The sequence below is a fragment of the Phaeodactylum tricornutum genome, chromosome 1 (assembly GCF_000150955.2).
Source record: "Phaeodactylum tricornutum CCAP 1055/1 chromosome 1, whole genome shotgun sequence".
Lineage (NCBI taxonomy): Eukaryota > Bacillariophyta > Bacillariophyceae > Surirellales > Neidiaceae > Phaeodactylum > Phaeodactylum tricornutum.
In genome coordinates this window covers 1561395-1585750 of record NC_011669.1, presented here as the reverse complement: position 1 = coordinate 1585750, position 24356 = coordinate 1561395, and the positions used below count along the sequence as shown (strand labels likewise).

The window sequence follows — 24356 nt, the reverse complement described above, 5'->3', positions numbered from 1 at the left end:
TATTTGTCTGATTCTTTCTTGATTGGAGCATTATTACAATGGATCTTTCTGCAAATAGAGAGTCACGTTCAGCTATCAAGATAAAATTAACTGTAAATAACCAGCGCGAATACCGTTTATGTCAAACATTCCGGAATGTACAGCTCTCACAGTTAGGTAGTCCGACTGTGAAGCAAACGCCCACAATCAAAAAATGGCAGCTGCTTCACATCACCAGTGGCAATGGCTCCCCGGAGTATACTTCCAGGAACATGTCGCCATCTTATCCCGCCTTGCACCTCCACATCGACTGCGGTCATGGAGCAACAGGAAGTGGTGTCTTTGAGGCTGTTCTTGGGGCGACCACAGAAGTCTTTAAGGCATCAGAATTTGGATGGGTTTCTACCTTAGAAGGGTTCCTTCCTCAAATCTTCCCCTGCCTTAAAAGCTGTGGATTTGAATTGGAATTTACTCGCGAGCGGTACCGGGTTGCCACACAAATCCACACGGATGAAGATTTGTCGGTCTCGATGGCCGAGCTCATTGACATGCTTCGGAGATCTAAAAACAATCCATCCATTATTTCCGATCGCGTTCTAGATATAGTTATACATGTCTTACAAGAACTTGCTACTGCACCGCAGGACTCCAATAACACGCCCACGTCAGCGCGAAAGAACCTGACGAATAGCGTTCAAAAGTACTTTGCTCCACCTACTGAGGTGTTTGCGTCGTTGAAGTCGTTGGTCTCAGCGATACAAACACTTGCTGTGATCTGGTGTATCTTCGAACTCTGGGGGCTTGGCGACAGTATCATCATTCGGTCGTTTACTTGTAGTCCAATTCCCTGGACCGCATCCACCAAGGTGGATTGGGAAGAGATTTTCCATAAACGGCAGTTGCAGCCTGAATTGATTCTCGGTATGCCGATAGTCGAAGACTTTGGTGCCTTCGGAAATAACGATAGACTGGGGATTATATTACTTCGAACACTGAGTCGACAACTGGCTTCCTACACCACCATTGTGGGCAAGTTTCCTCCAATGCTGTTACGAGCGACAGCGACGAGTGCGGGAGGCACCGGAACAGATATCAATCAACCTACCAGCGCTAGTGTAGGCGAGCTGTTGGCCGATCTCAATGAAGATACCGTCCACTCTAGAACACGCAACGAACCGACGTTGTGGAAGGCCGATCGCGATATGGTCGTGTTGGAAACAAATATCGACGACCTAACACCCGAGCGGCTTGCCTTCTGTACAGAACAACTTCTTGGTCAAGGAGCGGCAGATGCTTGGACGACACCAATAGTCATGAAAAAGGGACGAGCGGCACAAACGCTGCATTGCTTGTGTCGGGAGTCAGAGCAGGATATCTTACTACGCTGCATTTTTCGAAATAGTACGACATTGGGAGTCCGTATACAACGACTGAATCGTGTGGCTTTACGTCGGGAAATTGTGATAGTGCAGACTGAGTGGCGGGGAACCGCCTCTTCGGGACTGGTCGATGTTAAAGTTGGCCTTCTGGAAGATGAAATTGTTTCTGTAAAGGCTGAGTTTGATCACTGTAAGAGTATTGCTTTGGAAGCCGGTGTTTCGATTGAGACTGTATCGCTACAGGCAGTGCAGTTGGCGAGAAACAAGGTGAATATGTAGATGGAAATATAAACTTCGAGAAAATTCGGTATTCGGGATGAGCTGGGGTGAAATTTTCGCTATATGGGAAAAATCACACTTATTATAAGTGTTTTTATCCTCGTGGGAAAATTGTATATGTAATCTTTTTAATTAAGAACAATCCTATATCCTATACTAGATCACAAGGATTGTTTTCATGTGTCCGAAATCTCTTCGTTGGCTTGCGAGTAATAGCTGAGGAACCCAATCCCCCTTACTCTCAACGCCTTGCGTTGCTTTCTGCACTTTCTCCTTTTTGTCGCCGCTGCCTAATACCTCAGCCGGTGTTGTACTTCGCGTCGTGACAAAGAAAGAGTTGGCTGCTGGGTGGAGAGTCAAAAATTTCATTTAGGGAATTGCTGAATCGAATCTGAATGGTATATTGGGTTGTTCTTAACTAGAATGAACACTTAAAATGTATTTCCGAAGTGAAGGAAAAATACTTAGAATCAGTGTGATTTTTCCCAAATAGCGAAATTATTAACCCTGCTCATCCCAAATAGCGAATTTTCTCGTCAACTTTCTTACAGCACCAACCATCACCATGTCGTCGACCTCATCGCGGGACTGAAATTCGTTCGTTCCCTCGATGTAGGTTAAGGTTTCAGCCTATGTGTATATGGTATACCGGGAATGCATGTTTACCATACCATATTCGACGTGACCGTGAGAACAATTGCAACTTGACCGATTGCAACAATTTCAGTCGATAAAACCTGAGTGTCGAAGTCGGCTGATTAAAGTGAATGGGCTGCTCTGTTTCTGAAAGCTAGATCGTACAAGTAGTGCTACTCATATAGCGAGGTAGTATTGCGTGTTTCATTATCTTGCCTGACTAGAAAACATGCCACCGGAGGCAATCCCAGCGCCTGTCGCTTCGCAAAATTGGAAAAACATGAACGAATCCGACAAAGAACAGATTGAATGGGGGTACGTTTGGATGGAACACTGCCGCTTATGCTTCGTAGATGGAGAAAGTGGAAATACTGGCGGAAATGTGGCGCTCAAAGAGTGGATTGACGTTGATGTACTGTATGATGATGACTATGATGAAATGAAATTGTCACACGCCAATCGTACAGGGCGTCAGCGACCTCTTGAAGATCTTCCAGAAGTCAAAGGTGACATTGACGATTCACTGTCAGCAAAATTTTGTTCCAGATGCAATTTGGTTCTGTATCAGTCGGGACCCATGGGGAGCAATTTGAAGGTACGACTGAATGAAATACCTCCATGTCAAGGTACCACTAAGGACTTCCTGGGCACGGACGAGTGCTCTTGTATAGTGTCAAGGTCTGACGCGTGCTTGATAATGGGTGTAATGAGAACATGTGCTAGTGTAGCGCGTGTCCAGCATTGCTCAATATTGCGGGAAAGTGATAGTCAGGAACCGACTTTTACCTTGGTCATATCGGTAGCCTTTCCGCATTTACTACATGGACCAGGTGGCCGTCGAAACATTATGGCTCTGAAAGATTACAGACGGGCTTACAAACCCCTTCACACGACAACACAACTGATACTATCGATACTCCGCTCCGACTGGAAAAACTTGATATCGATGATGGAAAAAATGCGACTCGCCCCCACAATCAAAGTAGAAAATCGTCGAGTACCACGGTTCTTTCCCAACAGGCTTGGTCTGGACGAGTTATACGAACGAATTCAGGGTACTGCCGCAACCCACATGATGCTCGAAACTCGTCGAGAAGATCAGCTGCGAAATCAACGTAACGACTGTTTGATAGTCCAGTTGCCAAAGGATGTATTCACTGATTACCTTGCCCCGTTTTTGAAGCCCCGTTCGTTAGATGCCCTTCGTTGCTCTTGCTCATACCTACACAACACATTACGAGCGGTCGTCCCAGGTCTAAAATTACGATTATACAGCCACCAAGTGTCTTCTCTCATTTGGATGCGAAATCGTGAGACCAATTTACTTTCGGAGAAGGATTGCCTTAGTACCACACCCTTGCCGGACTCTCCTGATAGAGACTTGCACCGAATGGTCACTGGTGGATACACGACATTGTTACGATCACGTTGCCCTTTGAGTGATTTAAGCATCCGTATTGATCAAAAGACAGGCTTCGAAATTGTCCCGAAGGACCTTACCACTTTACCCAGAACTGTGGCGAGAGGTGGTCTCTTATGTGACGACCCAGGACTTGGGAAAACCGTTACAGTTTTATCACTGATTATGCAAACAGCGGGACTCTCGACGAAAGCGAATGACACTGTAGATACATCCGTTAGTAAGCAGTTGATGCCGATGGAGGAAGCAATATTCCGAACGTATTGGAGCGAACAAATGACCCCTGAATTTCGTCGTCCACTCTTGCACCGCTTTCTGAATGCTTTCATACGGCAAAGCCCCGGAGGTTTCATTGGTCAAGCTGATCAAGTCAAGAGAAACATCGATCTAGACAAGTACGATTTGAATTTTTCATTGTTTGAAAGAGATATGACGTAAGCTTTGTCGGACCGCTTTTGAATTCGAAAGCTGTGAGCTGGATCTTACTGCTTGTTTCCTCTACTTTCTCAGGGAAGCCATTTTCCCACAAACTTGGGAAGGTAAACATGAAGATAACGATAGCGATACTCATGTATACCGAAACGCGGCACGCCAGCTTAAAAGCGAGTTTCTGGCTAATGTTGAGGAATTTAAGCAAACTCAACTTCAGTCAGCGCGCAAATCCTTCTCTTCAGTTTCGGCAAAGCCAAATTCACGAGTCGCGGCTTTGCTGGATCGGTCGGAACAAATGAAATTTGTGGATTCGCTGGTCTCGTCCTCAGCAACACTGTTGGTAGTCCCGGCAGTGTTGTTGGACCATTGGCAGGTAAGGTTGTTTGGGCACAGCATTTCTTTTTCACAAGGCTGAAGTCTCATGTTTCATGTTTTGACTCCCGTTACATCAGGCTCAAATCGATTTGAACTTGGACCTTAGCTATTGCACTGATAAGATACCATTAATTTTTGAGTTTGGGAGAAAGCACAAAGGTTTAACAATGGAAGCCGTATGCGCCATTTGCAAAGACAATGGAAGTCACTTTCCCATGGTTTTTATAGATAGAGGTGGTACAAAGAAGTTGCCGGCGCCGGAGTTTCTTGCAATGTTTCAAATTGTGATAACAACGACACAGCGCTTTTCGCAGGAATGGAGGAATGGTTCTTTTCAAGCGGAACTCAAGAGCAGCGGTTGCAAGGAAGTATCAAAGTTGTACCTTGATTCAGCTTTTGATCGATCTGAGAGTGCGTGTCCGCTACTAAAGATCCACTGGCTTCGAATGATCGTTGACGAAGGACATTCAATGGCGAAGAACCAGAACTCGACGATTCAGTTTGCATCGTGGATTTCTGCTGAAAGAAGATGGGCGATGACCGGGACTCCAACAAAACAATCCGCGACCCAGATTCAGCAGATCTACGCTATGCTCCGCTTCCTTGGTCATGGTTTTTTCACTCCTAGACTCGATGGAAACGCGGTTTGGACGTCAAACGTTGCCCGGTGTTGGAAAGAGGGATCGTTCGCAGCGTTTTTCCGACTCAGATCGTTGTTGGGTTTGCTTATGAAACGTCATACAAAACGTGATATTGCAGAGCTGGAGTTGCCGTGTTGCTCAGCAGAGGTGATTCCGATGAGTTTTGTTGAAGTAACGACTTACAATACGTTGGTATGTGGTGTCCAATCAAACATTTTGTTAACGTCAATGAGCGGGAAGACGTCTGGACTGCAGGATTCTCTTCTTCACCGCTCTCAGGTTCAGCATGCTCGTGCTGCACTTAGTAACCTACGTCGTGTTTGTGTCGGCTACTCCAGAGTATTACCGACGCTTGAGACAAGGTTTTACATTGAGACTATGGTCCTGCTGAAAGAGCATGGAAGGGATGACAGACAAATTCAAAATGTGAAGGAATACCTCCACCGCGCCGAAGCTCAAGAGCTCTCAGAATGCGATTGCTGCCAGATCAAGCTCAGCACGCTTCTCCTCTTTCCATGCTGTGGCGGATTCTTGTGCCCAGAATGCATGGACGAGAAATCAAATATCTGCGTCCTTTGTGACCAAGATTTCGACGTGGACGAATTTCAACGATTGCAGCCAGGTTTCTCGCTAAAGTGGCTCGAAACGATGATTGAAAGTGAACAACGCAAACCGAAACCATCTATTTCCAATGCCAACGTGCAAGTCGATCCTCCAGGTGGCGCGGATCCAATCGTGCGTGCCGAGATTGAACTCCCAAACGGAGTTTTGGTTCGGCCGAATATGGAGCTCCGTAGAACTCGAAGATTAGGGGATGGTCACGAATGTCAATATGATCGGTATACTGTCCATGGAAAATGCATTCTGTGCTTGTCCGAACACAGCTTCTGTAACCTATTTAATGACAATGCACAATGTGCGATCTGCTTCCGGGCAGCTGAGGAGTGCTCGGAGGAGGAATCAAAATCCTTTTATCTTGTGAAGAAGCTCTCTGAATTACATCAACAATTACGCAACAACGAGCAGCGACGTCCTCTGAAAATTATCGTCTTTTCGCAATTTCGCCAAGCTTTGAACATGGCTGGGAACCGTCTTTTGCGTAAGTTTGGAACTGCATGCATTGCTGAATATTGGGGCAGCTTTCGCACGACTGAACTGCGGAAATTTACGTACGACCGAGATTGTTTCTGCATGCTTCTAGGAAGAGACGGCAGCGAAGGATTGGACTTGAGCTTTGTCACGCATATATTCTTTCTCGAGGAAATCATGGACCAGTCGCTTCGTGACCAAGCAATTGCTCGAGCCTGGCGGATGGGCGCAAAAGGACGTGTGCGGGTGGTAACTTTGACCGCGGCAAAAACAGTAGAGGAGACCATGCAAGAGATTGAGTCAGCAGCTCAATACCGTTTCCAGTACTCGCATCAAACTGTCACACGCCCTATTGTTGCAGCAGCCGAGTCAAACAATTTAGAGGAGTACGCCACGGCAAAGACACATGCATTGCTTCGTTCCTTACGACTCATTACTGACTACCACCATTTTTCGGCGGAGCCGCGAACATCGACCGCAGAAAAAGCCACCTGTTTGAATAACAAGCTACCCGGGATTTCGAAAGAAAGCGACAAAACTGTTGACAACCCTCCAGTTAAGAGACGAAAAGTAACTTTCACGTAGCGATACATCTTGCTTTTTCTCATGTCTTGTTGTGCATCATTCATCAGTAAAAGCTGTGTATGATGGAGATCTTCCGTTTCTTCCCCATTTTCCAAAGGTACAAAATAGAAAATGGCATTTTCTATTGTTACATGTTCTCTAGTGTCTGGTCTATTGGCAGCCCTTTTCTATCACAGTCAATGAAAAAGACTTCAAATCCTGTAAATTTACTGTTCAAGATTCCACAGAAAAATAGGATTTGACTATGGCGGGCAAGAAAAATCTATTGTTAGTATAAATCAATCTGATCCAGTCATGCCTTAATATGGACTTATTATGTAAATTATCCGTCATTTTCCATTCGCATTTAGGCAACCTTATGGTTAAGGTTTGCATAGCTTTATTGATGAATGCGAAACGACAGAGATCACAGTTAGGAAAACGATGAACTACGAAGATTTTGAGGCTATACTGTACTCATTGATAGTCGTAGGGGCTGAGGTGCTATCTGGTGTTGCGTGTGTGTCAGAAGCTACGTGACGTTTTGTAGTAGGCGATTGATCTTCTGCGGAGACGTTGAAAGCAGGATCAACAAGCTAAATGTAAGCTTCACAGTCAGTGAATTTTTTGTTCACTGTCATCTCGAAAGCCGGATTTTGGGAGAAGGAAAAACGAGCTGATTTTCAAAAAGAAAGTTGAGAGCGACATTGAACTTTTAAAAGTTAACGGCAGCCAATACCGAATCGGGGAGATTCGCAACATCTCCAACGATTGAAGTTCCCCCCCTCTCTAGTAGAGAGAGAGCAGAAAAGTACTTTGACGTCTCATCCGCGACATCCGTATGATTATCATCGCCGATGATAATCCATGATTCATCGGTAATCAAATCGTGAAGGTTTGTCTTCTGTCAAACTTTCCCAAATGGATCAGAAGGTATGCCGAGGAATTAGAGGAATATGAAGTCCAGTAGAAAGTGTGTCGGTTTTATAAGCTTCTCTAGTATACAATCAACATCAACAAAGTACGACGGCTGCATTTTTCTAACGTCTGCACCATGAGCTGACTGATTGTGACAGTCACCGAAGAAAGCCGATGATTGACAGTAAATGCAAGAGATTCAATGATATTTCGCAAAGATTCCTTCTGTCGTTTTATTGTACATAGGGTAGAAGATTTCTATCGATCGGAGATCAGGTGATCATGGATCGTTGTTTGAATCTTCAGACTCGACACCGAAATGTATGGCTTTTACTTTCTCGCCATAATTTTTTGCCGTATGCTGCTATCGGATAATGGAGATCATCCTTTCAACGCTGGCCTTGTTTGCCTTATTTGTACCCACTGAATCTCAGGAGAGGTCCCGGGATGTGCAACTTGATCCACGTCCATTTTGGCTGATTGATCAGATGCGTCCATCTACTTTAAAGGATCAACTTGGTAAGTTTTCGTGGTCCGCGAGCTAGTCAGCCTTCTCGTTGTGCTTCTAACTTTCTTGTGCCTCGCAATCTCCTCTAAACATCAGCGATGTGTGCTGAAGACACGAAGCACTACGCCGTTTCGGATTTCTCCATTGGACACCGTGGAGCGTGCTTGCAGTTCCCTGAACACACGCTCGAGTCCTATGCTGCGGCCTTGGAAATGGGTGCTGGGATTGTCGAATGCGATGTCACTTTCACCAAAGACCGGCAGCTCATCTGCCGCCATTCCCAGTGCGACTTGCACACTACCACCAATGTGGTTACCATCCCCGACCTCAACGCCAAATGTACAACGCCATGGTCGGCTGGTGTCTCGCCAAACTGCTGCGCATCGGACTTTACGCTTGATGAAATCAAAACACTCTGTGCCAAGATGGACTCCAGCGGCCCGTCCGAAGCCGCTACGGCTGAAGAGTACGCGTATGGCGGCACTGCGGATTGGCGTACCGATTTGTACCAGCTCGAGTCCTGTCCCGAGGTCCCCACGCACAAGGAAAGCATTGCTTTCATCAAGGCCGGTAACGGGTACTTCACCCCCGAGCTGAAGTCTCCCAGCGTGGAGATGCCATACGAAGGCAACTACACTCAGGAGATGTATGCCCAGCAAATGATTGACGAGTACGTTGAGGCGGGCGTCCCCCCCGAACAAGTGTGGCCTCAGAGCTTTAGTCCGGACGACGTCTTTTACTGGATTGACAATACCGAGTTTGGTGCCCAGGCGGTTGCCCTGGATGACCAGTACGACCTGAATACTACGGACGTGGAAGCCTTCCTTGACTTGCTGGTTTCTCGCAACGTAAAAATTGTCGCTCCACCAATGCAACGTCTGGTCGATCCCGCGCCGGACAGCGAGTACTTGATGACTGCCTCCCATTACGCCAATGCTGCGAAGAACCGCAGTCTTGGGGTGATTGCTTGGACTTTGGAGCGTTCTGGGCCTGGCCTTACTGGCTTTTACTGGGAAACGTTGGAGGATCAGGTTGAGCTGAACGAAGGCGACCGCTATAACTTACTGCATGTACTGTTGAACGAGGTGGAAGTACTTGGTGTTTTCTCGGACTGGCCGGCGACGACGACTTTCTTTGCCAACTGTATGGGCGCCACGTTGCGGTCGAGTCCCGTCATGGCTGCAGCCAACGACGATAGAGTTGGCGGAATCGGCTCGGTACAAGTGGGGCCACGGCCGTACTGGCTTGTTGAGCAAATGCGCCCATCCGCATTGAAAAATGAACTCGGTAAGTATGAAGGGATGCTTTCTCTTTCTTCAATAAGTTTTCTGTACTGATGCAAACATTCTTACTTTGCAGTTGCTTGTGCGGATAGAAGCAACGAGTTTCTTGTGTCTGACTTCTCCATTGGACACCGTGGAGCGTGCTTGCAGTTCCCCGAACACACGCTCGAGTCCTATGCTGCGGCCTTGGAAATGGGTGCTGGGATTGTCGAATGCGATGTCACTTTCACCAAAGACCGGCAGCTCATCTGCCGCCATTCCCAGTGCGACTTGCACACTACCACCAATGTGGTTACCATCCCCGACCTCAACGCCAAATGTACAACGCCATGGTCGGCTGGTGTCTCGCCAAACTGCTGCGCATCGGACTTTACGCTTGATGAAATCAAAACACTCTGTGCCAAGATGGACTCCAGTGGCCCGTCCGAAGCCGCTACGGCTGAAGAGTACGCGTATGGCGGCACTGCGGATTGGCGTACCGATTTGTACCAGCTCGAGTCCTGTCCCGAGGTCCCCACGCACAAGGAAAGCATTGCTTTCATCAAGGCCGGTAACGGGTACTTCACCCCCGAGCTGAAGTCTCCCAGCGTGGAGATGCCATACGAAGGCAACTACACTCAGGAGATGTATGCCCAGCAAATGATTGACGAGTACGTTGAGGCGGGCGTCCCCCCCGAACAAGTGTGGCCTCAGAGCTTTAGTCCGGACGACGTCTTTTACTGGATTGACAATACCGAGTTTGGTGCCCAGGCGGTTGCCCTGGATGACCAGTACGACCTGAATACTACGGACGTGGAAGCCTTCCTTGACTTGCTGGTTTCTCGCAACGTAAAAATTGTCGCTCCACCAATGCAACGTCTGGTCGATCCCGCGCCGGACAGCGAGTACTTGATGACTGCCTCCCATTACGCCAATGCTGCGAAGAACCGCAGTCTTGGGGTGATTGCTTGGACTTTGGAGCGTTCTGGGCCTGGCCTTACTGGCTTTTACTGGGAAACGTTGGAGGATCAGGTTGAGCTGAACGAAGGCGACCGCTATAACTTACTGCATGTACTGTTGAACGAGGTGGAAGTACTTGGTGTTTTCTCGGACTGGCCGGCGACGACGACTTTCTTTGCCAACTGTATGGGTGCATCATTGCGAACGGCCGAAGAAATTGATGTTGCCGTTGAAGGCAGTAACACGAGCGCCTCGGCACAGGTTGGCTCCATTGTAGCCACCATCACAATCTCAGCGCTTGTCCATTTGCTAATTTTTACGTGAGTTATGTAAATATTTGTAAGCAGTGAACTTTAGTTTAACCATCAGTAAAATGGCTTCGAAGAACCAGTGTAGGATACGACTATTCTAACACACTCGATAAAGACCGAGACTGAAGATCGCTCCAGTCCATACGCCGTACTTTGGCCACAAGCCGGCTCAACCGTTCCATAGCGACTTCAAGTATTGATGGGTGCACCCATGCGTAACAGATTCGAAACATGCCTGGCCTAGTCTCGCGCTGACTTGCCCCCGGGGTCAACACGAGGTGTGCGTATTCAAACATGAGCTCTCCCAGCTTTCGCTCCCATTCAAATGTTTTCTCCGGTAGCAGCGACGAAAAGTCCACGTACACAAAAAGACCTGCTTCGGCGGGGACAAATGGTAACACCATTTCTTCCAATTTGGCTGTACAAATACGATAGCTCTGTATGACGCGGGTCCGCGATTCTTCCAGGAAGCGATCCACGAATGCATCGTCTGTCAATATTTCGCACATGAGATATTGCATGGGTCCACTAACACCAGAAAAAATATTAGACGTGGCCAAACCTTCCATGAATATTTCATTTTGCGAATAAACGACACCCACGCGCAATCCGCTTCCGCCGAAGTCTTTCGAGACGGCCCAAACCATGTGCACGTCACTGCCCAAATCGTTATCGAGTATTTGTAGGACCGATTGAAAGCCGTGGCCCTGTTTCTACAGGGCAAGTGGGTAAGCAAGAAAACGTGACACCTGACCGGCTTACGACACTTTTACACCGCAGTGTCGCATCCACTGACCCTAGCGTGTACTTACCTTGTGCATGGACAGTGCATAGATTTCGTCTACAATTGTGTGCATGTTCCGATTGCGAGCCCAAGAAATCATTCGAGCCACAGCGCTTGGTTGATAGATTGTCGCAAGCGGATTGTTTGGATTCGTCAGCAGCAGAAATTTGGGGGAGATTCCTTTCTAAAGAGCAACGGAAGAAGTGAACAGTTGCCGCCAAACAAATCAGTGACGATGTAATCCAGTAACAAGACTTACTGCTTTGGCTTGCAGAAAAGCTGCTTCCATTTCGTCGTCGGACGGTCCCAGGATTGGGTTCTCTTGGGGAATTCCAAACGGGACTACTCCCGCCACGAGATTCATATCATTCTCAAACGCAGCATAGTACGGTGCCGGTATCAAACAGCCTTCTCCCGCCTCGCCGAGGAGAAAAAAGAGTTGATTCAACATGGCGGCGGCCCCCGATCCAATGCCCACGTTGTTCGGTCGAATGTGCTGCAGGGCCTCGTCGGGTGGTAAATTTGGCCGATCCGGAAACAAAAATCGGCGGGCCAAAAAGTAGGCGACGGCTTCCCGAGCAATCGGCATACCGAGAAAGGAATTGTAGCAGTAGACGGACGAATCTGAAAAGGACGAAGTGGCGGTGCCGACTTGCATAAAGCGCTCAGCGAGCATATCCAGAATAAGCTTGTTTTCCGCGACGCAAAGGGCAATGAATCCCTGTGGATTGGATTGAACATCGCAGGGATCCTATGTTTCCACGAGAGAAGAAAAAAACCGAGAACGTCAAACACGGCACGGTTCACGCATAGCAATAGAGATACCTCGAGCAACCAAGAGTATCAACGACTACAATACGCACAATACGAAACACATAGTAAATCATACCTGCAAACACGCAACGAACTGATCCAAATAGGGAATTGATGGTGACAAAGCCAGCTGGCCTCGGCTGCTCACTTCTCCTTGGGCACGAGTAGACCGAGCAGGTGCAATGCCTCGGTGTTGGGCTCCCTGGAAGCGACTGCGGTACCTGGCGGCTTTCCGCGCGTCGCGCCAGGCCCACGCCGCCGAAACGAGAAAGAGGCTTGACGCCAGGACGAGACCGGAAGACTCTTTGGTGGTGGACATGGTGGGATCGACTGTGCTTTCCGATTCTACCGACGGTCGTTATTGATACTGATAAGGAGAGAGAATCAGGAACGGCGGGGAATATTTGCCTAGCGCGGGTATTCTACGTCGATCGATGTCAGAGTGACCGTGAGCTTTGACTCTTGATCGTCGTGTATGGTTTATGTTACAGTTAGTTAGCTGATCCAGATCGCAAACACCCCCCACGAATCCGACCAAAAGAAATGACGCTCTGTCACACTTGCAGTGGAGACAAACTGGTATGACATCGAACGATGCGAACAAATTCTTTCAAATATGAGTTTTAAATGAAGTTTAAAGTTTTGCAGAAACGTGCTTACGTCAGAACAAAGTAGCACATAGAGAGTTTTGGTCCTTGACGACACACGACTTGTCGAGAGATCCGACAATCTGCCATTGACAGTGAAACTACTAGAGCAAAAGTCTAGATCGCACCATGAGAATGGTTCGACGGACAGGATCAAGCTGCGGCTTCCTCTGGCTTCTATTCATTACGTTCGAGATCGACTGCATCCTTGCACTGGTACCACTGGAGAGGGAGGGGATTCGATCACTTTCAAGGACCATTCCAACAGTGTCGCCTCCATCACAGATTCCAAAGTCGTTGGATTCGTCGTGCTCGTCCCGTTCCCCTTCCTCCCTGGTGTCAAAGAGGCCGTTTCCACTTCCACCAAATGAAATAACGCGGCGACGCGCTTTAGCACAAGCGGTCATCGCTTCATCAGCGGCGGCAGTCTTCGTGACACCGCAGTTGGCGTTGGCCGTCGTGACGGACGAAACCAACACGTTTGCGGACAATTGGTGGGCCACGCCCACCATCGAGCGATCGACGCCATCGTCGCTACCATCCGACGAACTCGTCATCGCTATCTCCAAAGACGATTTGCGGCGATCCGGAGGCCTTGGCGTGGAACTCGCCGAAATCGAGTTTCGCACAAACTTGCGCGTCTACGTCAAAGCCGTCACTCCCGGGTCGCTGGCGAGCAAGCTGGGCATTCAACAAGATTGGATCGTGGTTGCGTTGGACAAGCGCTCGACAGAACGTACCAATGTTCTGGGTGTCGCCCAAATGCTGGCGGCGGCTGTGAAAGATTCTCCGAGTGACGTGGTGGAGTTCCGTTTTCGGGATCCCTCCGTTTTTCGACAAAAATTGCAAGCCTTGTCCGAAGGCGAATCGGTAACCACCCAAGTGGCACCAGCCGGGGACACGACACAACGGAATGCCGACGGTTCGATTAAAAGTGGTCGCGATGCCACATCGCAAGCGGAACAACAAATCACGGTATCGCAACTAATTCCGCCAAAGTTGTGCAAGCGTGGGGCGACCACGGACGATCTACTGGAAATTTCCTACCGCGGTAGCGTAGTAGAAACTGGCCAAGTGTTTGACGGATCCGCGATCAAAATCGACGGCGGAGGTATTCCGGGGCGTGGCGACGATGTCTCGTTGTACTTTGTTTTGGGGAAGCAGCCGTTCGGACAGTTCCCGCCCGGATGGGATGTCGGGATGGTGGGTCAGTGCGTCGGAGAACGAAGGCGCCTCATTATACCACCCGCCTTGGCGTACGGTTCCAAAGGCGTGCCTCGGCGGGGCATACCCCCTGATGCTACGCTCCAATACGACATTACTTTGGTTTCGTTGAATGGCTTTTCCACTCCGCAATAACTCTATAACTCGGATTTACTGTCAGCGATTTGCTTCAGTCACTGCCATATTATGTAATGAATGCTACAATTTACTATTATTTCTGAGACTGTATCAAAAGGATAAAAATGGGAGTAGTCTACGCATGGCATAAGGTTAAGGGATCATCGTCACGTTCATGCAGGATTGACATGACACCCGGAAACGGGGTACTCACCGGCAGACTAGCTGGTACCATCGCGGACCATACAAATCAAACGGGCACCACAATATTCCGACAAGCATGACATCTCCTTAGCCCCATCATCTCCATCCATCGGCATGCAAGTGGACTAACCAACCCAAAGGGGAAGTTAAAGAACAAAGCAGAACGACGGTCATGAAAGCAGAGCCGCTTTCTGTTTGTGTGGTACTTCTATTTCTGACTGTGAATCCAATGGTCTTTACTTTGGCGTTCCCTCACAGTTGCCGACCAGCAACATGGACCAAGTCCGTGTGGAACGTTCTTCGTCCGCAGTTCCTGGGTGTTGAGAGAAGATCTTGCCGATGGATGAGCCAGAAAGACAACGCATCACCGTCGACGGGTCCAGACATGGACGGTGCCCAAATCGAAGAAAGGGAGCAACTGCCAACATCACCGTTGTCGTCCACTTCGTCCAAGCGCAAACGACCGATCGAATATCCCCCACCGCCGGCACCGTCCGAGTTTCCCGACTGGGCTTACGAAGCGCGCGACTTCTTTCGTTTCGAAATCCTGCACGAGTCTTCTAAAAGTGGTGCCCGAGTCGGTCGCATACACACACCGCACGGGACGATTGACACACCGGGATTTGTCGCTGTTGCGACCAACGCGGCACTCAAGGGTGTCGATTTTCGTGACGCCGACAATGCGGGACAACAGCTCATTTTTTCCAATACCTATCACCTCTTGCTACATCCCGGACCCGACATTATTGAACAAGCTGGAGGTATACACAAATATACCAGGCGCAATGGACCCTTCATCACCGACTCGGGCGGCTTTCAGGTGTTTTCGTTGGCTTACGGGTCGGTCTACGAAGAGCTTTCGTCCAAAGGCGAACTGAAGCGGGCGAGCGTAAAAAAAGATCGCGACGGCTCACGAGCAGATGTCATGGGAAAAGACGCAGTCAAGGTAACCGAAGACGGCGCCATTTTTCGGAGTTATAGGGACGGCACGAAGTTCTTACTGACTCCCGAAACAACTGTGCAAGCACAAAAGAAGATTGGCGCCGATATAATTATTCCCCTGGACGAGTTACCAGGTTACTACACTGATCGCCAACGTTTGGTTGAGTCGGTGGCGCGAACACATCGATGGGAGGCTCGCAGCTTACGAGAGCATTTGAAAGACACCAAAGAACAGGCTATGTATTGTGTGGTGCACGGAGGAGTCGACTACGAATTAAGGAAACAGAGTGTAGACTATCTCACGTCACTACCCTTTGATGGGTATGGCATTGGTGGCTCATTGGGAGACGGTCGGGAGGAACTCAAGGACCTATTGACGTGGCTCATGCCAATGTTTGAAGAAGGGGACCGCAAGTTCAAGCCACGGCATTTGCTAGGTATCGCGGACGAAGAGAGCATCCGCAATGCTGTTCCCCTTGGAATTGATACATTGGACTCATGCTATCCAACACGCCTCGGTCGTCACGGTACTGTGTTGACGAGGGGCGGAACAATACGTCTTCAGAGCGGGAAACATGCGCAATCATTTGGTGTACCAATTGATTCCGAATGCCAATGCTCGACGTGTCAGCACTACGATCGTGCCTACCTTTGGCACTTGTTTAAGGCAAGCGAACCGATTGCTATATCGTTAGCGTCCATACACAATATTCAATATATGAGTGATCTTATGGCACAAATTCGCGAAGACATTATGAACGATTTGATCTAGTCGATTGTTTATGCTAATAATTGAACAGTTATATACAGCTGATTGTTTGGTTACCAGACTATAAACGAGCTAAATTTGAAGAACGAGGAAGGCTGCGTGACGCGCGTCTGGATTTCAAAGCGCCCGTCGGCGTTAGGAGGGAATCGATGACCGTCTTCGTGTCTTAGGAAATTACAACTCTGCCATTGTGTCATATTGCTAACAGCCAGCCCATTCACTTGGATCTCTGATAGCGCTTTCCAGTTGTCCGGTTGCACCATGCCTTTTGGGCAACGTCCCCAACTACACGCTGCGAAGCAAATTGCCAAGAAACCTTTAAGGGGAAAAACTTGACCATCGCTGTACTCCTGCACTTCCGCATCGTTTGGAAGTAGAAGTTGTCGCCATCCGCACTTGTCATCAATGTAGAAATAGTCTTTGTAATCCATAAGCACCTCTTCGGGTGGAATTTCGCATTCACCTCGGTCGGTAGGCACGAGTGCCATAACTCCCTCGCCGACCACATCAGGATTGTCTTGTACTTGCTTCAAAGCCACTCCGTGATCAAATTCATACACACCAACCTTGGATGACTCCGTCAAAATGCCCCGGTGACGAATTTCTGCTGGCAGTCGAGCAGTATGGCAGTAGTTGGGGCTTTTGAAAATCACCGACATATCAATGTCATCAGCCTCAATTTCGGCTATCGAGAACTGAGTTTTTGCATCATCGGGGGTTATTGCTTGCATGAATTGCTGGTAGTCGAAATCCTCCTCGGTTTGAATCTCTGAAAAGAGTTTTGTAGGGTCTATTTGTCGTTTCGTAATCTCATCAATGGCGTCTTCGAACATGTCAAGCAAAAATATGGCGTTCAAGTTGCCAATCAAAGCATGATACCTCCTGTGCGTACCATCAAATAAGTATGTTAGTGAGATTTTGTTACTACAGCAGACTCGAAGACCCGTCGACGAACGCTACATACCATCCAGGATGCCACTTTGTCTTGGCTTTACGTGTTGGACATACACTCAAATTCCATTTGTCTCCTGCGCAACCCGGTTCTCCTCCTTCTACTTTGCCTTCGCACTTGAAATGACGCACAAAATCGGGCATTACGGCAATTTGCTCTTCGGTTCTACCGAATGTATCGGGAACATTGGCAATTGCTTGCTCCTGCTTGCCAGCGTCCAGGTACAAGCTAGTAAGTCCATTCTCTTCCATTGTCCGTGCCACACCGAGTCGGCCCGAGCCAGCCTTGCGGTCCACATGTATAGCCAGCAGTACCGGGCGACTGGGGTTTAGGCCCGCTCGGGTATTGTACAATTCCATATCAATATAGGCCCGGCCGTCAGTCATGCCGTAGTCCCAAGATAAAAGATCGATATCGTCACCAAAGACTTCTTTGGAACACGACGCAATTTCTGGACCACTGGGAGTGCCCCCCATGGCGTGATTGCGCCCGGTAAAGGCTATACCAATATTGGCCAGGATAGGTTGTACGTGCCGTTCCATAACAGCTGTATAGGATTCGGCAAAGATATTGCCGTGTCCGGCGGCGGCTGAATGTCCACCCGTTGCCCACACAAAGGGAATGGCCTCCCTCGACAACGACGCTTGCTGTAATACCATCAGCACTTTCTTTATACACCGTTTCACCATTCGAGCCTGCGAAGGACCTTCGGAAACGTAGGCAACACGTCCCATGGAAACACCATTTTCAAAAAAGATGCGTTCGTAGGCCTCCTCTCCGTAGTCTCTGCGCAGCTGCGCAATGTATGCCTGTCGAGCTTGCTGAAATCGCAGCTTGACGGTGTCTATATTCGACAATTCTGGACCAACCAGTTCCGGAAGTGTGCTGTAGCTGTAGCTTAGATGAATTGAGGGTGTTTTTGAAGGAGTAGACCTATCGCTCTCATCATTGGCATTGGAGGTACTGTGATCCGTCTCACTGTCAGCTCCTACCACCGATTCCGTGCTCTGTTTCAGCGGATTTGGATCGTACTTGCCGCTTCCTCTGCCTAGAAGCAAGAAAATGGCGGCAGAGGCCACAAACACTACGACAATCCAACGGTTGCGGCCTCGTAGATGGTTGATGGCGGAATTTGCAGCAGCACCTCGGAAACGTGTTGGGTTCTCCTCCTCCCCGTCATCGCCTATCATTAGTGGTACCACATCTTGTTCGTCTCGGTTTTTCCCAATAGGTGAACGCGCCATATCTGTATTGCTACTTTTGCAGACAGGCAGATCGGTTAATATCGGTGCTTTCCTCTATTTGACCGCCGGAGTGTAAGTGCCCAACAGGAACAAAACAATGCAGAGTGAAGGTTCCCCCTTACTGTCAGCTGAAAAAAACACAGACCGGAAAACAATTAACATACATTAAAATGAAACAGGGACATTGTCTCTCTATATCGAGCAAAATGTCCGTCTATATACCACTGATTCTGCAAGTCAGATCGACAAAACGAGTGCTTCTACATAGTAATTTATCATTTTCAGGGCATCCTTCTAACTATAAACAATAGTGCTTGCGACTTGAACTACCTATAGTACTGGAAACAGCGCAATTGACTTCGTAGGAAATTCCATCCTCGATACCGAACAAAATACCGCAAGTCTGAGGCCACACAAGTACTCACGGTGGACAATGGCGCTGATCCAGACTCCAAACGACAACTGACTCTGAATGTACCCATTCAGATTTTGAACAATTTCCGAAAAAATACATGGAGACAGAGATTCAGTCCTGGAGCGTTGAAGATAAGGAACGTTTCCAAGCACTTGAGGCCCGGTTCTTTGTACAAGATTTTGGAAAGATATGGAAACCGTTGCAAGATGCAGGTTGGACCTACCAAGTCTCCAATGGATCCTACATATCCCCGCCACCATTCAACTATGCCTGTGCAACGGCGCAGCATGTCTGTGATCTCTTAAACGAGACAGTGGTATTGGAAGTCTACAGTAATTTGCAAAGTAGTAGTTTATCTGGACTTGGCAGGAACGAGGAAGAAGCTGGCAGTCTAACTGCGGAGGAGCTTGCTCAACTTCGCAAACAAGCAATTTACTACTACTTCCTAAAGCGTAGAGCTTCAAAATCAAAGCTTAAAGACAATGGAGGAGAAGGAGACCCTTCCGTCGAAAAAGACTCCAAAGACAAAGACACGTGTACCGCCGTTGGTCATGAGAAGAGTTTTCGCGGGGAATCCCCGATCCCAAAAGGACGACATTCACTCCGAGTATCAAGTCGCGCAACAGCCGTAGACCTCCCTCATTCATCCGCGACAACACTGGAAAAGGGATCCAATCTCTATTTGCACAAGAATTCCAAAAGAACTCGCCAGGCACAGCAACGGTCTGCGTTACGAACCGCAGCAACTCAGGATGACGCTGCAGTACCTTTGATTCGACCTAGTCTCGATGAATGTGCGGCGTTGATATCTTCCTACCCTATATCTGAAGTAGAGGATACGGAGAATTCTCTTCAGGAAAGGTTTCCGGAATGGCGGTTTTTACTGTCTACCAACCATTCCCTTTTGTTCTACGGGGCAGGGTCGAAACGGAATCTCATGAATGAATTCGCGCGGCGGGAGCTGGACAAGGAAGGGTACGTGGTGATTATCGACAGCACCGACCCGGACGTCAACATTAATGCCGTGTTGGATTTGTTGGTGACTCTTTTCTGCAGCGGCACTGAACCACGGCCCATGTCCGCTATTCCTTTGGACAATACACCAGAAGTGCCAGTCGTGGGACGGTCCAATCCTTGGAAGGCCCCACCGTTGGTGGAACGGGCCATTGCGATTGGGCGAGCATTGGCCAGATATGCTACGATTGGCGATAATCCCACGTATACGCCTATCTTTCTCGTGTTTTACAATATGGATGCGGGAGGCATGGCAACTCGCATAGCGCAAGACGCTTTGGCTTCATTGATCGTCAACAGCACCGTCGCGAATGGGATTCAGTCCGTCCGAGTGATCGCCAGCGTTGACCTGGTCGATGCACCATGGCAAATGTGGTCGTCATCGACCGCCGCCAATTTTTCATGGTTTCATCAGGAAGTCCACACCCACCGTCCGTATGTAGAGGAACTGACTACACTTCGAGACCAAGAGGCACGGCAATTAGATAAACGTTCAAACGGTAAGAAAAGTAGCTTTTTCACAAACGAGACGACATCACAAGCGTCGAGCGATCGAATCTTGCGGGTATTACAAAATCTGGCCCCCCGACATGCCGAAGTGGTACAAATACTTGCTAGACTTCAACTCGACAGCAACCAGGATTGGATCGAATATCGTGATTTTTGCAACGCTTGCAAAAAGGCGTGTGTGATTGCCAAAGACTCTCAGTTGCGCGCCTTTTTATCGGAGTTAACGGACCATGAGTTGATCGCAATGAACACGACTGCAAATGCGAACAGGAAAACGGTGCGGGTGCCGCATCCACGAGCGCAACTACAAGAAATCTTGGCTATGCCACGTAAACATTGACTTCGCCCATGGGAAATCGAGCACTGTGGGCCGACTTTTGGCGCAAAATTTTCTGTTTGCCAGAACCCAGACTGGCGAATATGAATCAAAGAGGATGTATTTAACTATCATATGAGTATTTATGTGTATACCAGTAGCTCAGACGACCCCTCACACCAAGGCAACCAGGTTGGACCAAATGTACTCGTGTTGGTTGTTCCGGTAAAGGGACAGGTCGGATCGTTCGAAATAGGCGGTACGAAGGACGCGTGATACTCGATAAGTTTGCCCTGTAGTATTTGTACAATGAGGGGGTAACTCGATGCAATGTTCTGCGTCTCGGAAGGATCACTCTGCAAATCGTATAGTTGATACTCTCCAGGAGCACCGCCTGGTGCGGGTAGAAACGATCCAGGTGGTAAATCGTGGGATGTTTCCGGTCCCCCAGACTGTCCTTGAATGAGTTTCCAGTGCTTGTACCGAATCGCGGGTCCATACCATTGGTTTCCAAAGTAGGCGTAACCGACAAATACTTCTTCGCGAGGCGGTGGGGCACTCGGTTCTCTCTGAAGCATGGAGTCCCATTGATTGACACCGTCCAGCGGCTTGCCATTGGGTGTCGCACCCGTCATGCGGGCTAATGTTGGCAACCAATCCACAACGTGAAACACTTTGGAATACAGCTCCAACGTTTCCGAATATTCTTTCTTTCTTGACCTAGCAACCTTATTCCAGGCCGGTCCGCTGACAAAGCCGTCACCCGTCGTTCCGCCTTCGTAAACGGTGCACTTTCCACCTCGCTTTGGATAATTCGACGATCCTTGAGCAGCGCACACGGCTGTCGGTCCGCCGTTGTCCGTGGTAAAGACGACAAGAGTGTTTTCCCACATACCAGCGTCCTGTAGAGCTTTGGTAACGTTTCCTATTGACTCATCCGCTGCACTCAGCATACCTGCATACGTTTTGCGCTGATCCGTCCAGTTTGAATACGTTGCACCCTCGTAAAACTTTCGGTAGGTTTCCGGCACTTGGTCTGGCCAATGTACCGCTTGGTGTGCCAGATAAAGAAAGAGAGGTTCATGCGGTCGCTGCGGATGGTTTTCAATAACACGAATGGCTTCTCGTGTAAAGACGTGGGTCGAATAGTTTCCCCTTTCGTCGACGAGCCTCGAACAGTCCCGTCCACATTTTCCCCGTGCATCCCAGTGCATTTCGTAGGCATTTCCTCGCTCCCCTTGCTTGATGTGGGTATTATAGTCCTGCGCGCCCAAATAAAATCCAAAAAAGGATTGAAAGCCGCGAAAAGTTGGGGTTTGCGTCCACCGTGAATGTCCAACGTGCCACTTGCCTACGGCGTGGGCTTGGTACCCGGCACGGCGCAATACTTGCGGCAAGGTTTCCTCGTCCAAGGGCAAACCTTGCGTTTCCCAGTCGTTGACGATCGTGTGACAACCAGTGTGTAGCGGATACCGCCCCGACAAAAGCGAAGCGCGGGTCGGGGAGCAGTAGGGTAGGACGTAGTACTGGTCCAGATACAACCCATCCCGAGCGAGTTGGTCCGCGTGCGGGGTTTGGATGCCGCTGTTTTCGTGTATACCGAGATCGTGCGAACCCAAGTCATCCATGATAATCATGAGTATATGTGGTCTGAAGAAGGACGAGCTATTGGTGTTGGTGATCCCCTCGACGGCGGAGGCATGGTTGTCCGACGTGGTCGAGCCTTGCGTCTCCGGTAGGCACCAAGTCTTTCCCGAACATAGCGATGCCGCAAGGTAGAAGGTACGCAGCGAGATCCACGGGCGAGTCAGCCTTAGCCGATCATGCCTTACACGCATGGCCGACGGCTTTTGCTGGATATAAGTGTAAGTGTCTTTGGAACAGTGTCGGCTAGAAACCATGGAATGGAACCATGGTTTGTTTGAGTATCCATGGAAGATTCCTCGTGTCAGACGCCAGACTAGACTACCTATACGACGGATTGTTCGCTCTCTTTGATGTGCTTATTATTAGGAGTTTATCTTTGGATATGACATAACGATGACAGTTGACACTTATGTCGGATTCTGTCATGCGTCACTTGAGCCGTTCCAAGACTCTCTCGAGTCTGCCGCTAGTAGAGATAGATAGCTCTAGCGTTTCCTACCAGATGATTGAAAAGCACAGAAAGCTAGAGTAGTACAGTCTCCTATTTATCCGTCCGTACGTCATTACGTTTCTTATGTCGTGTGAGACATCGTCCGGTCCGTTGATCCCCGCGGACGGCAAAAAGCCGGATCCCCATTGCACAGTCATTTTCCCAACGGCAGGAACCGTACCTACGGCGACTGGAATCCAGGAACAAAATCAAGCTCGAGGCGACACGACGCCTCTAACGCCTTGGCACACGTACCTCTTTACTGGTACAGCCGCGGGGCCTAGAGTGCTTCACAAAGTACTTTGTACAAAAATTGCTTTCGTTTCCTGATTTGCGCTCAAACCTTACGAAAACAGCCGCGACTCGTCGACTCGCATTCACAGTCAAACGAGTGATTTTGGTCCTTTGTAACATGTCTGATCAACCCAACCAATCCGATGGAACGGTACGTTGAGCGAGATTCCGAAGAAACCATTCCAGACGACGCCTCGGTCTACCACTGTACGACGGACTCGCGACACTGTGTGTTGTTTCGAATGATCTTCTCACGTTTGCTGTCTCTGGTGGGAATGCATTTCGTCTTTTGCTGTTCCAGGGACCCGCGGGGGGCGGCTTTTCCCGATTCGCCGCCTTTGGCAAATCGCTGCAAGCATCGGCGCAGGAATTGTCGGCCAAGGCGGCTGCGCAAGTCGATGCCGTCCAAAAGAGAAACAAAACCGATGCTTTGGCGGACGAAGTAACCGAGACCACTGCGAGGGTCGAATCCTCCGCCGTGGCCGCCCCGGCGACCCCGACAATCTCCCTGGCCGCCTTGCAATCGGAAAACGTTACCAAAGCCGAGCTGCTCGATATTTTGCAAAAGATGAACAAAAAAGTCAAAGTATTGACGGCCGTGCGACAGCAGCTTACGACTCAGATGGAAGCGGAAAAGGCCTCCAAAGCGAGTCTGGTGGCACTGGTGCAGGAGGAAATGCTACAGCAACTGGACGGAAGCAGTCGCGTGGCAGCCGATGATCCCAATTTGCTGCCACAACTTCAATCCGCCTGGCGAGCAGCTGAGGAACAAAACGCATTGACGTTGCAAACTTTGCAGTCAGAATTTCAGCGCGTGCAACAGGAGCAGCAGGGAGCATCCAGCGAATCCTGGGAAGCTCAAAAAAGGGTCCTGGAGGAAACGCATTTGCAGCAGTTGGAACAGCTGAAAGAATCCATGTCGAAGCATCACCGGGAAGAACTCGAGAAACTTAGTGCAAACACCGGTAGCAGCAGCAGCTCCTCTACACCGCCTCCGGATGAAATCCAGCGAATCAAAGAAGCGGCCGCCGCGCAATTGCAAGCCTTCAAGAAAAAGGTAGCGTCCGCACGGACAGCCGAGCTACAAAAGGTCAAGACTGAATTGGCCCAATTGGCACACGTAGAACTCGAGAAAAAGCTAGCTGAGCAAGCAGCTCGGCATTCGACAGAACTCGAAAGGTTGCAGCAAGAAAAACAGCAGGCAAGCACCCGTAGTGGTGT

The 24356-nt window shown here is 49.1% G+C and overlaps 8 protein-coding genes across 8 annotated transcripts; 6 read left to right on the top strand and 2 right to left on the bottom strand.

Annotated features, from left to right (window-relative positions):
• Positions 1–199: 199 nt before the first annotated feature.
• On the top strand, positions 200–1781 carry PHATRDRAFT_42941 (predicted protein). Its single transcript, XM_002177289.1, has one exon. It carries the CDS (start codon positions 252–254, stop codon positions 1635–1637), a length of 1386 nt encoding a protein of 461 aa, XP_002177325.1. The 5' UTR covers positions 200–251; the 3' UTR covers positions 1638–1781.
• A 601-nt stretch (positions 1782–2382) lies between these two features.
• PHATRDRAFT_42940 (predicted protein) lies at positions 2383–6819 on the top strand. The gene is made up of 4 exons (XM_002177288.1): positions 2383–2868; positions 3013–4127; positions 4204–4498; positions 4578–6819. The coding sequence occupies exons 1-4, from the start codon at positions 2503–2505 to the stop codon at positions 6813–6815; spliced, it is 4014 nt and encodes a 1337-aa protein (XP_002177324.1). The 5' UTR covers positions 2383–2502; the 3' UTR covers positions 6816–6819.
• Positions 6820–8086: 1267 nt separating this feature from the next.
• On the top strand, positions 8087–10766 carry PHATRDRAFT_32057 (predicted protein; the record flags this gene model as incomplete). The annotated part of the gene is made up of 3 exons (XM_002177287.1): positions 8087–8231; positions 8317–9507; positions 9580–10766. The coding sequence occupies 3 exons, from the start codon at positions 8087–8089 to the stop codon at positions 10764–10766; spliced, it is 2523 nt and encodes an 840-aa protein (XP_002177323.1).
• Positions 10767–10845: 79 nt separating this feature from the next.
• On the bottom strand, positions 10846–12288 carry PHATRDRAFT_51422 (1-aminocyclopropane-1-carboxylate synthase; the record flags this gene model as incomplete). Its single annotated transcript, XM_002176775.1, has 3 exons — positions 10846–11460; positions 11566–11721; positions 11797–12288. Coding segments are annotated over 3 exons (1263 nt in total), but the record flags the coding sequence as incomplete, so codon positions are not given.
• A 1654-nt stretch (positions 12289–13942) lies between these two features.
• Positions 13943–14356, top strand: PHATRDRAFT_9267 (predicted protein; the record flags this gene model as incomplete). The annotated part of the gene is made up of 1 exon (XM_002177286.1): positions 13943–14356. A coding segment is annotated over one exon (414 nt), but the record flags the coding sequence as incomplete, so codon positions are not given.
• A 260-nt stretch (positions 14357–14616) lies between these two features.
• On the top strand, positions 14617–16577 carry PHATRDRAFT_24792 (predicted protein). The gene has a single exon (XM_002177285.1). The coding sequence runs from the start codon at positions 14715–14717 to the stop codon at positions 16254–16256; it is 1542 nt and encodes a 513-aa protein (XP_002177321.1). The 5' UTR covers positions 14617–14714; the 3' UTR covers positions 16257–16577.
• A 2303-nt stretch (positions 16578–18880) lies between these two features.
• Positions 18881–20728, top strand: PHATRDRAFT_42935 (predicted protein; the record flags this gene model as incomplete). Its single annotated transcript, XM_002177284.1, has 1 exon — positions 18881–20728. The coding sequence occupies exon 1, from the start codon at positions 18962–18964 to the stop codon at positions 20726–20728; it is 1767 nt and encodes a 588-aa protein (XP_002177320.1). The 5' UTR covers positions 18881–18961.
• Positions 20729–20847: 119 nt separating this feature from the next.
• PHATRDRAFT_42934 (arylsulfatase) lies at positions 20848–22542 on the bottom strand (the record flags this gene model as incomplete). The annotated part of the gene is made up of 1 exon (XM_002176774.1): positions 20848–22542. The coding sequence occupies one exon, from the start codon at positions 22540–22542 to the stop codon at positions 20848–20850; it is 1695 nt and encodes a 564-aa protein (XP_002176810.1).
• Positions 22543–24356: the final 1814 nt, after the last annotated feature.